The 12907-nt window shown below is 39.5% G+C and overlaps 1 protein-coding gene across 1 annotated transcript in view; it reads right to left on the bottom strand.

The window, feature by feature from the left end:
• Positions 1 to 7374, bottom strand: part of KLHL2 (kelch like family member 2) — a gene marked incomplete in the record, with an annotated part of 110656 nt that extends 103282 nt beyond the window's left edge. Inside the window, 2 exon segments of the mRNA XM_027772824.1 lie at positions 3313 to 3438; positions 7091 to 7374. Coding sequence (XP_027628625.1) covers positions 3313 to 3438; positions 7091 to 7374 — 410 coding nt within the window.
• Between the last annotated feature and the right edge of the window lie 5533 nt (positions 7375 to 12907).

Raw genomic sequence — 12907 nt, forward strand, 5'->3', positions numbered from 1 at the left:
TCCCTAAGAAAACCATTTTAATTCTAAAGCTTCAATTTTACAAAACTCCTGTCCTCCTGCCCCCATTCCCACCACCACACTTTACACCAACTATAACTTAAGGTGACTTTTACCCTTAAAATTTTGCTCACATTAGCCAAAGATTCACAAAAACATTCTCTGGGACACAGTTGTTATTCTACCATTTTGAGGTTAAGAGCCCAACGGTATAGTTGTTAGAACAAGGAAGTTCTCCCTTCCCAGCAGTCAGGAAACCACTCTCAGCTACCCTTTCCTGGCAACCGGAAGTTGATGCAAGGACAGGAAATAATTAATGATTTTCAGCTGTACAAGGAACAGACCTTGTCAGAGATTTTTCTGTTTACAAAAACTTACTCGAGTTGTCTAGAAGGGGTAAGAGTGAAAAAGAATAATTTTTCTTTCTTTTTTTTTTTTAAGAAAAGGTCCTGATGAACCTCAAAGATAGTTTACTTTTGAAATCACTGGGTAGTGACTTCATTCATACAATCCTGGTTATGGATCTGGCAGCCAACATTCTGGCTATTCAAAGGTCATTCTTTGTTCTGAAAATCTGTATCAGCTACTAGCCTGGTGACACACTAGCTCTTGAAATGGTGCAACACAAAGAACAAGGAGGTACAATTTTGCAGCCATATAGCTCACACCCAGAATGGGACAAATAGGTAAATGAAGGCTGAAGCTAAATAATCCTAGGTTGAAGCAAGGACACAAGACATGCAGGTAATCAGGGAAAAATGTCTCATAGGCTCAGGGAATATCAGAGCAGCCACCAACTCAGAAATATCCTGTCCATTCCCCTCCTTTTAAATGTTTCTTTATTCATGATACACCAAGTATTCACATGAGAGTAAGAGAAAGAGAGAGAGGGAGGAGCACCCTCCATAGGGTCTGGTCAGGTCGTGATCCCCTTCCTCCACTCACTGGACCCTGGGCACTCACATGTGTGCCTAACTGACTGGGCTCGGGATCTGAACCACAGTTGCTATATGATATCCAACTCTTCCTCAGCAATACATTACTGCTACAACAGGGGAGCTAGTCTTCCCCTCATATTATGGTCAAGGCTCAAAGTGGCAAAACTGGCCTCAGGCCAAAGAGTCCGTCTGAAAACTTGGTAATTTGCTTCAGTGGAAGGAGTGCTAATGTTACCTTCCTAGTAGTTTAATGAGTTCTGCCAAGGTCAACAGAGATCCATCCCAAACAATACCAGTGGACCCTTAAGGCTTTCCAGGCCCGACAGGAGTAGGGGAAAAGAAAATGTGACTGACCTTCTAAACATCTTTTTTTTTAGACTTTTCAAAGACAAGGGTAAGCCATTAAAGATCGCAGTCTTAAAATAACCAGACTAAGTGTATCCCTTACTTTCCTTTTAGTTCCATTAGTAACCACTGCATTGTACGTTCTAGTAACTACTGTGGCATTAAAAACTGAAATAGCACCACCAGATGTGCTAGATTATCCCAGTCATATGTTCTCCCAACAAGTAAAAGTCACATTGAGAAATATTGTCCAAGTGGTACTAGGAATTAAATCGAATGATCCAATATTCACTTTAACTTAGTCTTGTACTTCTTCAATCCATTCTCCACCCAGCTGGCAGTGTGTTTCAAAATTAAAATTTGATCTTTTCACAATCCTGCTTAAAATTCTCTTTGGTATGCCAAGGCAACTCTTGTTATAGACCAAAACATCAGGTCCTAAGGACACCGGCCCTAGTCTACCCACTTGGCCATCTCTCCTGCCCTGATCACACAGCCATCTGCACTTCAGTGCCCCTGCAGACCCTCCAGAGAAGCCAACTCCTTCCTACCACAACACCTGGGTATGCCATTCCCCATGTTTGGAACGCTGTTTTCTCATTTCTAATCTCTCATCCAGACTTGATCCCCTTACCATGATTTCCTTTCAGCTCTCAGAATAATTACTCCTGTCTTCTTGGGGAAGCCTTTCCTTACCACTATTATCCACCTGAATGCACAGCACTAGGTGGCTCTCCTTTGTAGCATTTCTGCCATTATTCACAGTAAATTATTTTTTATGATTAATGCCTGCTTCCTAGTCAGCCATGTGCCCCAGGAACGAAGCAATCGTATCTGTTTGTGCTCACCCTTGCCACCCTGCTACCTCATAGGGAAGTATGGACTGAATCATTTATTTCACTCAAGAGGAAACACATGATGAACCTCAAGGCTGGGCTTTTAGGAAGACCACGTAACCAGAGGTTATGGGAAAGTTTAAACCACTCCTTTCTTACACAAGCTTTCAGCATTTCGGGTAGATTGAGAGTACTTTCGCAAAGGGAATGGTAGAAAAAAAATAAATCTTTCATAAAGTACTAAGAAAAACAAAACCAAGACTGCCAATACACACAGCCTTTTTCATTTTTTTTTCAGAGTTACTCATTTTCTAATCAATTTTTAATGTTGCTCTTTTCATTACAGTGGTTCTTAACATACTTGAGAACTGCTTTAGCAAAAGGCAGGTCACGACTCCCCAAAGCCACCACTATTGCCACTACCACCACCAAAGAAAGAATTACACTTTTCTCTAAGAGTCTTTTGTTATATTCTTTGTGACAATAAATTACAAGTCCTAGAACAGTGCTGCTCAACAGAAATATAATGCAAGTCACAATTTTCTAGTAATCACATTAAAAGATAAAAAAGAAAAAAGCAAAATAATTTCAATTAATAAGTTCTATTTAACCCAAAATATACAGTATATCATTTTTAACATGTAATCAATATTTTTAAAAAATGAAGTAGTTCACATTTTTGCACTAAGTCTTACAAGTCAACTGTATTTTTTTTTCACTTGTACTAAGTCTTAGAAGTTTGTTGTATATTTTTGGGGGCTGGCAGGTGGCATGGTAGTTAAGGGCACTGGACTCCCACATGGCTGACTGTGGTTCGAGGCCTGTACCTGGCAGCTTGCTTCTCTCTCTCTCTATCACTCTCTGGTCAAATGTAAATAAATAAATTAAATTAAACAATTATTTTTTTAAAAGTGTACTATATATTTTTCAACCACAGAATATTTCAGTACCTCTATTCAGACTAGCTAGACATGGGTAGTGACTACCACACCAGACAAAGGAGTCCTACACCTCTATACTTCTGATAAATTATTTGCTTTCTTCCTTCCTTTAAAAAAAACTTGTAGAAAAGGCCTTTAATGTTATTTATATCAAACAGAAAAGCACCCAGCAGAGGACACAAGTATAAACACTACAAACAACTGGAAATCAAAAGGAAGAGACTGATGGTTATATGTGCATTAATGTAATGATACCTTCTTAATTCATTCATGACTTTAAAAGCTTTCTTCATATGCCAAGGATTCACTGTCACTGGGCAGTGTTTTTCGGTATTATCATCTTTTGAATCGAGAGGCTTCTGATGACCCTGCTTTGTGCATCTGTACATAAAAGGAAAGAACAAAAAAAAAAAAAAAAAGAAAGAAAGAAAGAAAACAAGAAAACCATCTCATTATTAAATATATTTTAGTTTGAGTTTATCAAGTTACAAGAGACACACTGAAAGTCTTCCTCCCCACTCATTTAGTAGAAACCTCACTGATATGCTATCCCGATGGAAGAGTAAGATACAATTCCAAACACTTTCTAATAGTCACTAAGGCTTCAACGACAACAACAAAAAAGTGGGCCATCACCACCCTGGTGTCAATGCTCTGTCTGAGAGAAACACTCGGCAAAAGTTGCTTGGCAGATATCTCCAGATAGAAATGTTCAGAAATTACCTCCTCTGCTGGACATTAACTTCCTTTTACAACCTGCTATAGTCATACATTATTTACAAACCAAGACAGGCACAGGATCCTATTTTATAAAAACTTCGGAAACGTACAATCTGACTTAAATGTTACTATTGGCAAGGATATTTTACCCCACATAGAGAACTACACACTAACAACAGATTAACCAGATTAGTTCATGTTTATTGAGTATTAACCCTATGGCCGACACTGTGCTGGGTAGCCTACTTCGTTATTTAATCCTCACAATTCTGTGAGCTACTATTCTTACTCCTGTTTAGCAGACTCAGAGGTTGAGGGAATAAATAGCTGGGTAGCTTGGAACAGAACAGAGCTGAGTAAGTGCAGCCAGTCTGACTCTCCTTTTCATTCTTCTCACGAATGTTCTATATCACTTCCTACATTAAGGGATATTTAATTTCACATTTAAGTCTGTCATTTTTAAGAGCACAAGGCTACATCAGCATTGTTGTACAAATTATTCTTTCAAGACTTAGGAGCCAAAAAATTAAATAAAATCACGATACCCTGGAAAGAAGCTGAGAATTAATTGCAAATTAATGGACACACATGAATTTTTTGAGGGGATGGTTACACTATAAATTTACTAAAAATCACTGGACTGTGCAATTATAATGGGTGGATTTTATTATACATAAACTATATATCAATAAAGCTATGGTATTAAAAAAATCACAATACCAAATAGAGCCTTAAAAATTATACTTGTGGGACCAGCAGAGAGCGTAATGGCGACGTCACTGGACTCCCAGGTAGTCAACCACAGTTCAAGTTCTGGACCTGGTGGCTTAAACTCATGCCAGGCGCGTGTGCGCGCCCAAGATCCTGAGAGAAAAATGGAGGAGGGATTGTGGCGTGGCCATCCCCCTGGGGGGTGATTTCTCACTTTCTGTCTCTCCGCCTCTCTTTCTGGCAAGTGTACATGCCCTATAGCAAAAACCTCTTAAAAAAAAATTATAAATATATCTGTGTATGCACGTAGCAAATGAATAACAAGTAAATATCATAAGTTATGGCTATACTTCTTTTCCTTTCCTGACTCATTTCTGAAAGGATTATATTATCTGTATAATCATTCTTCAATTCATTCAGCTGACATGTTTTTAGTGACCACCATATACCAAGTACTATTCTTAAAGCACCTCTAATACACCAATGAATGAAACAAAGATCTCTGTCCTCAGAGCGTGGAGTATAGTAGAGAGAAGGGGAAACACAATAAACACAATAAATCAGGACAGCAGATGTGTGTTAGAAAACGGTATGTGCTATTTAGAAAAAGTAGGACAAGGTAAAGAATGAGCAGGGTAGGGTGATGGTGGTGGAAGGATGTCATTTTCAGGAGTAAACAGGTGATCAGGGAATGCCTAATTGAGACTGGAACCAAAAACTAGAATAGCCAGATGGAAGGAATAGATACACAAAGACCCGTATGCAGCCAGTGTGTACCGGGCATATTCCAGGAACTATAAGAGCATGTGGCCAAGAGCAAAGGGCTCAGGCTGAGGGGAGAGGGGAGTGCAGATCAGGTAGGGCCTTGTAGGACATTATAACAACTTTGCCTTTTACCCTAGGTGAAGTAGGGAGACACTGCAGAGGAACACATTAGACTTATGTTTTCAAAGGATCACTTTGGCTGCTGGTTGAGAACAATCTATATGGGTCAAAAACAAAAGAAAGGAAACTATTTGGGAGCGTATTGCAGTAATACAGTGAGAGAGGACAGTGGCCCAGAGCAGGGTAGTAGCAGGAGGGAATGAGTGGTGGCTGGGTTCTGGATATTTCGAAGGCATATTTAACAAGATCTGCTGACGGAATGGATGTGGTATGTCAAATAAAGTCAGGTTTTCTGGCCTGAGCAAGTGGGAGGACTGAATCTCTATTAGTTGAGATGAAGAAAGCCACAGGTGGAACAGATCTAGGATGGGCAACAGAGAGCTCAGTTTTCATACGTGTTGGTTACAACATATGAGATATCCAAGTGAGATATCAAATCGTCAGATGACTATTGGACACTACCGCTGGAGAGGAAAATCGAGCTGGACATCGTTAGTTACCTCGACGGGATGTGAGGCATACAACTGAGCCCCTCCAACATTAAGGTAACCTCCAAAATTACCAGAGCAGTTAGCCTTGTTCGTTCCCTCACTCTCCAGAATCAGCACTAGTTGAGGCTTGCCTACTCCAAGTGGACCTCAGTCCTTTTTCCACCACTTGAGAGTTTTTAAAGGCACCTTACAAATACAGTAGAATAAGGCACTACCTCCAGGAGGAGGTTCTGCAGCTAGACTGGGAAGACGAAAAGGTGGGCCCCGCTCAGTGTGTTTGTTAAGTTACACCTGGTCTGAGAAAGGGAACGCAATGGTCTGTCTAAAAGTCAGAAAGCCAAAGAACATTCATCTGTACAAGACAGATATCCTCATTCTCACTATAAAGAAAACAGTAGGAAACCAGGGAAAGGGGAAAGTATGTATGTATGCAACCCATGCAAACTTGCTGACCACATAACACTGAAAACCTACATAGAATAGAAAGATAATATTTTATCTATATCTGCTTCTAGTGTAACAGTTTAGAAGCTACAATGGAAGAAAAATACTATACTGAGAATTAGCAAAACTATCATAGAAGTTTTCAATAAACAGTGGAATAAATTGAAAGCAAGTCTTCCCTAGAAAGAACATCATTATTTAAGAGTCAAGAGTGTTTCTATTTGCTTACGAAATTAGGGATTTAAAAACTCCTTGCATTAGAGAATTTTAAAACAGCTGCCGTAGAACAATCAATGCCCATGTTGGCGTTCTCTTCCAGCTATTTTCAGTTCCTGCCTTTTTCTGATGTACTCTAGAAACTGCAAAGAAAAGACTTTATTCAAGGTTTAACGGAATAACTAAGAAATAACACTGAATTTTTCCTAAGTGTTCTCTGTACTGAGAGCTACTTACAATTACAGCACCCCTGCTGCACAGGTCTATTTTCAACACTAATGTCCTTTCCATAATTTTCCATTTCCTACATGGTTTTGCGTTAGTTGGTCTCTCATTCAGAAGCAGAACTGAGCAACAGCAAATGATGCATCATGTCTAAAACTATAGATGAAGAAAAGATACATATACTAGGATCAAGTAGCTAAGTAGGAAAGGTTTATCCTTTAAGTCATGCCAAGGAAGTCCAGAGTTACACCCTCTCCCTGCTTCCCTTTGAAGCAGAGAAGGTTTTTTTTTTTCCCCAGAAAAGCTTCTCACAGTGTAAAAGCTGCCCTTTTTAAAAATACCTGGAGTTACTTTCCCAAGTTTCTTTCACTTTTAAGTCTTTACTCAACTCTACAGTCCACAACCAGTCTGAATTGATTTTGCTATTGTTATCAAAAGTCACTCTAAGTAGTTGAGGTTTGACTCCAGGGCACTGCAAGGATTTATATTTGATAATCCCAAAACCTTCCTTCAATGACCGACTTCTACAAATTCCCAGATGTGGACAAAGTTGGCTTCTCTGATGAGATGGCTTTCTAATTCTGTCTAAGAGCACCGCACTAGCAATAACCAATTCTCGGAGCATAAAAAAGCACCCTAACGAGGCTGTGTCCCTTAAATAATCAAGATTTCATAATCAAGCAAACATTTAAACCTACTGCAATAATTTTGAGGACACCATAGAAATGAGCTATTATTTATTTAGATATGTATTGTTTGCTGCAGAACAATGATTTTTAATGGAAAGGGAGGAAAAGATCAGAATACCCTAAGCAGTTTTTCTAAACTATGCTAACCACCACCCCCTTCATGTGAGGAGTCAGGCAAGCCCTTTTTAGGAGTAGATATATCAGAATGACAGCATCTGCAGGGGTAGGGTGAAAGGCAGCTAGGCGTGATTTAAAAAAAAAAAAAACAGGTGATGTAATATGCCCCACCACCCACAGACCTCCCACCCCAGGAGACTCATCCTGGATTGAGAACAAGCACAATCGAAAATATGGGTTGTTTTTGTTTTTTAGAGTTTTCTGCTGGAGATGATGCTATAATTCATGTGAATGATCCAACTATAAAACTGAACAGTCAACCAAAGACATGTTCACATGCAGGATACAAATACTTGGCCCCTGGGTAGTCCCCCTCTCTGTTCTCCCCTCAGCCGATTCACCTCAAAAGCCGCAAGACTCCCCTGCTTGCAGTGAGTCACCCACCATTACTCACAAATTTCTGCCAAGTTCACGTCAGCAGCAGTTCTTCTCAAAGTCACCATCCTTGCTGTACTACTTCAAAGTTTCTCCATGACTTGATAACATTTCTTCTCTTTCTCTGCTATCTTCCCAGCTGAACTTGCACACATTGCTCTCATGCCCAAGTACAAAAGCCCAAAGTAGATTCAACCAGAAGTGATAGCTGAACCACCCTACAGTTTCTCAATAAAATAGTCTCACATCCTTTACCTCAACCAAACAACTACGATTACTTGGGGACTGTGAAATAGAGGGCTTTCTTCATTGGAAATATGTTTTGGTTTGTGGTGGGGCTGTGGTTTCGGCTTTTATAATCAGCTAAAGGCAAACAGACACACTACAAATTTTCTTCAGATGTTCAGAATTTAGACTTTTATTAGATAAGGAGCCAGCAGACTAACTGATCTACAAACATATGGTCATATTAGCAAATAAATATAGCTTATTTTAAAAGTTAACACTGGGCCAGCAGGTGGCATGGTGGTTAAGGCGCTGGATGCCCACATGGCTGATTACAGGTCTAGCCCCAGACCTGGTGGCTTGCTTTCTCACTTATTTTCTCTCTCTCTCTCCCGCTCTCTCTGACTCACTCTCTCTCTCTCTCTCTCTGGTGAGAGCACATACCCTACAGAAAATTAAATGATAATAATAAATAAAATTAAATAATTCTTAAAAGAATTTAACATATCCCCTAAACATATACTACCTTTGATCTTAGCCAAAAGGCTGATAAGTGATTACTCTACAAACATAAAAGGACCTAGATTAAACCTTCAGTATGAAGATCCTTAGAATTTAAAATGAAGTCTTTTGTGAGATAAAAATTTCCTACCTGGGGCTGATAGGTGGTGTGGTAGATAAGGTGCTAGATTCCCATATGGTCAACCATGGGTCAAGTCCTAAAACTGGTGAGTTTGCTTTCTTACTTTCTCGCTTTCTTTCTCTCTGTTAAAATTTTAAAAATAATAACAAAAATAAATCTTGAAACAAAAAAGAAAACTTCCTACCCTGCATCAAGCCACAAAATCCCTTACAGACAATATCCTAATAGTACCACTGTATACACTAGTTCTAATATGTCTGTTATTAAAAGTTTTATTTCTGGGGCCCAGCAGATGGTGTAGTGATTAAGTCACTGGACTCCTACAGAACTGACTGCATTTCTAGTCCTGGACCCTCTGGCTTGAAAATCATGCTGGGCATTTGTGCATGCATTCCCAAAATCCCAACAGGTGAATGGAGAAGAAGGGATTGCGTGTGGCCATACCCCTTGAGGGATGATTTCTCACTTTCCCTCTCTATGTATCTGTCTGTCTCTTTCTCTCTGGTGAGCACATGCACCCTATGGCAAAGCTGCATTTCTGATTTTCCAGAGCTAGAAAGGAAACATCTAGAAAAGCTAGAAATGACCGGATTTACTATAACAAATTAGCAGTTAAAAACCAGAACTGTGATTCTATACAAGTGCAGAAAGAGGTCTAGCTACCACCCCTTTCCTCTCCCTAGGTCTTGGATATGTGGCTGTAAGTTCAGTGTGTGGGGAAGCACTGGCAGGAGGAGGTGGCTGGGATGTCTGAGGTGGAGAGGTTGATGGAAGTTGGAGTATAATTGCTCTCTGATAGTAGAACAATAGAGCTGTAAAAAGCTCTGCTTCAGTTCAATGCTGTTCTCTCTCCCTCTTTCCTACATGACAAACAGCACAATTAGGCACTTTCTGTCCTTGACAGTGACTCTTACCAGAAAGGGACCAGGGTAAAAGAACGCCTTATGCAAGATCGATCTTGTTAAGAATATTGTATAAACAATTAACCAAGCAATGTCAGAATGAGATATCTCTGAGATGCTCAAATTGGAAAAAAGGAGATTGATGATCCATTTCACCATTTCCATGTCTTTCCTATTTTTCATTTTCCTAGTATCACTATCACTTAGTAAGTATAAAGGGACAGCAATATGACTGGCAATTCCATTACTGGACTACATTTTCCGTGCGTGAAAAAGCACTAGAAGAGAACCAGAGTCAAGTGGACGGTCTGACTTACAGTCCAGTCCTGCAAAATACTAACCTTGGATCAGTTACTTAGCCTCCCTAGGCTTGTCTACTTGTGAAATTTATTTTACAAACACATCTAGAGTGAAATGTAATACAAAAGTCTAAGATAACACCACCTCATCTACTTACCTCAGGAAGCCAATTTGGCATTAACCAATATATCAATGTAGGGACCAGCAGATGGCGTAACGGTTATGACATTGGACTCCCACGAAGTTGATCATGGTTTGAGTCCTGGACCCAGTAGCTTAAACTCATGCTGGGTGCGTGTTCATGCATGCCAAAAAAATTTTGAGAGGAGAATGGAGAAGGGATTGTGGCGTGGCCATGCTCCCTAGAGGGTAATTTCTCGCTTTCTATCTCTGTCTCTGTCTCTTCAGTGAGCACACACACCCTATAGCATAAATCTCTCTCTCAAAAAAAAGAAAGAAAAAAATATATAATATAGATCAATGTAAACATTAAATTCAGGAAAAAAATACTGGGGTTAGAGATAACTATGGATTTTATTGGCCTTCCTCATTTTTAATTGGAACATTCATTTCAGGATTATTAGTAATACTCAAAGTGACCCCAGCTACTAATAAATATAATATGTAAGGACTGCTTAGGTACCCACTGCAAACCTTGTACAATACTAAGCAGGATGAGGAACAGAAGGGAAGCTGAACCAGGATCCTTCTCCAGCTACCATCTAACTGGGAAAGCACATCCAAAACCATCAAAGAGTGGCAAAAATTCCATACAAAGGTGCAAGATAACCAATTATAAACCCTATAAGAAGATAAAAAAGAGCGAGATGAGTTAGAGTAAATAGGAAAGATTTTATGAAGGAGATTGGGACTCTAACTGGGCCTTGGAGAAACTCCAACTTGCTTAACGAGAGATAGAACAGAAGCAGAGAAAAAGGCTAGAGAATTCTGGTTTGTTTAAGGCAGAGTTAATCCTGGGAGGTTCAAGTATATAAAGATCTTGGATGTATATCATCAGGTCAAAATGACGGAGGGCTGTGACTTGAATATCTGACTTTAATAAGTCATTTCCAGTGACTAAGATGTTCGAGGATTAAAATATAAGTAGACCGAGAAGGGAGAGGAGAACACATAGAATTCAAGAGCAGACCACTGAGAGCATTCAGGTATCAAATGTTGAAATCCAGGACCAGCAGATAGCGTAATGGCTATGTCACTGGACTCCCAGGTAGTCAACCACAGTTGGAGTCCCAGACCCAGTGGCTTAAACTCACACCAGATGCTTGTGCCTAAGATCCCGAGAGGAGAATAGAGAAGGGATTGTGGCATGGACATCGCCCCTGAGGGGTGATTTCTCGCTTTCTGTCTTTCAGTTTTTCTCTGTCTTTCTGGCGAGTGCATGTGCCCTGTAATAAAAACATCTCCCAAAATAAAGATGAAATCCATTCATTAGAATACACAGTCAGAATACACACTTGAAACAAAGACTATATAGTTCCTGGGGACTGGTAAAATGCAGAGATTAAAAAAGAGAGAAATCAAAGACTATTCTAATATTTTTGGTATCAGGGGCCAGAAAAATGGTTATCCCATTGAAGAAGGGAAGATCTTATAAAGAGAATTTGATTTGAGAACAAAAGAATGTGAACTCAGTTTTAGATATGTTAAGTAGGAGGTATAAGCTAAGTGTAGATACTCTTAGAAGCTTAAAATTCCAGACCAAAGCACACAAAGAGAACCCAGACTTAAGATACAAATAGTGCTATACCTTAGAGATTAATAGTTGATTGAAAAGAATTGTCAAGGCCTACTTCAGTGAGGAACAGCAACTGATCATAAATAGTAAGAAAAAAAGAAAAAAAAAAGGCTTAAAAAATAACAATAATAATGAGAGACCTACACCATAAGGTGGTTGACAAGATTAAGAGAAATCAAGTACCAAAGTATATAAATCACATTTAGCAACCAAAAATCTAGAGAAGGAATCCACAAGAGTGGTGCCACAGAAAGCAAGGGCTTGATTTTTCAAGGCAGGATAAGTGAAAGGAACTAGTCAAAGGTGTACTTCAGCAAATGTCAATAGTCTGAAATGCAGCCAAATACAGTGTAAAGCACACGGGAAGTATACGGACTTGCTCACTACAGTGGTTACCTCAGCAGGCAAAAATCGCAAGAATGCCTTTGGATTTGCTGTTCCCCCTACCTGGAATGCTATTCCCCCTTTCTGGACTCAGCTCAAATATTATTTTGTCAAAGATGCCCTGACCCTATGGAAACTATCACTCTCTGTTTCTCACTATTCTCTACCCTCTTATCTTGCTATATGTTTCTTTATGTACTTACCAGTACCAATATTATTATATGTTATGTATTTGTTTACTACTAATTTCAAAAAAACTTTGTTTTGTTTTCTGATATAGCCCCCAAAACCTGGCCAGACCAGACTCTCAATAAAAATGAATAAAAAACTGACAGCCCCATGACCTTAGTAGTTAATCAAGTTAGATGCCATGAGCCAACTGCAGTTCAAATCCTGGCCCCAGCAGCTTGAAAGATGTGCCAGGTGAGTGTGCCTGCATGGCCAAAATCTCAACAGGATGGAGAAATAGAGAAGGGATTGTGCATGACCATGACCATTGGAGGTGGGTTCTCTCTCTCTCTCTCCTCTCTCTCTTCTCTTCTCTCCAACAAGCACAGGCATCCTCTAGTAAATAAATATATATATATATTTGAATAAAAAGCCAGAATTACCTCACCATAAACAGTAAATACATTTAGATCTGGTAGACTACTATAGAAAAAGAACTGAAAGGCAATTTTCCTTCTCTGTATCACCTTGGAAGAGCC

This window comes from Tupaia chinensis, unplaced genomic scaffold (genome assembly GCF_000334495.1).
Source record: "Tupaia chinensis unplaced genomic scaffold, TupChi_1.0 Scaffold000039_1, whole genome shotgun sequence".
Lineage (NCBI taxonomy): Eukaryota > Metazoa > Chordata > Mammalia > Scandentia > Tupaiidae > Tupaia > Tupaia belangeri.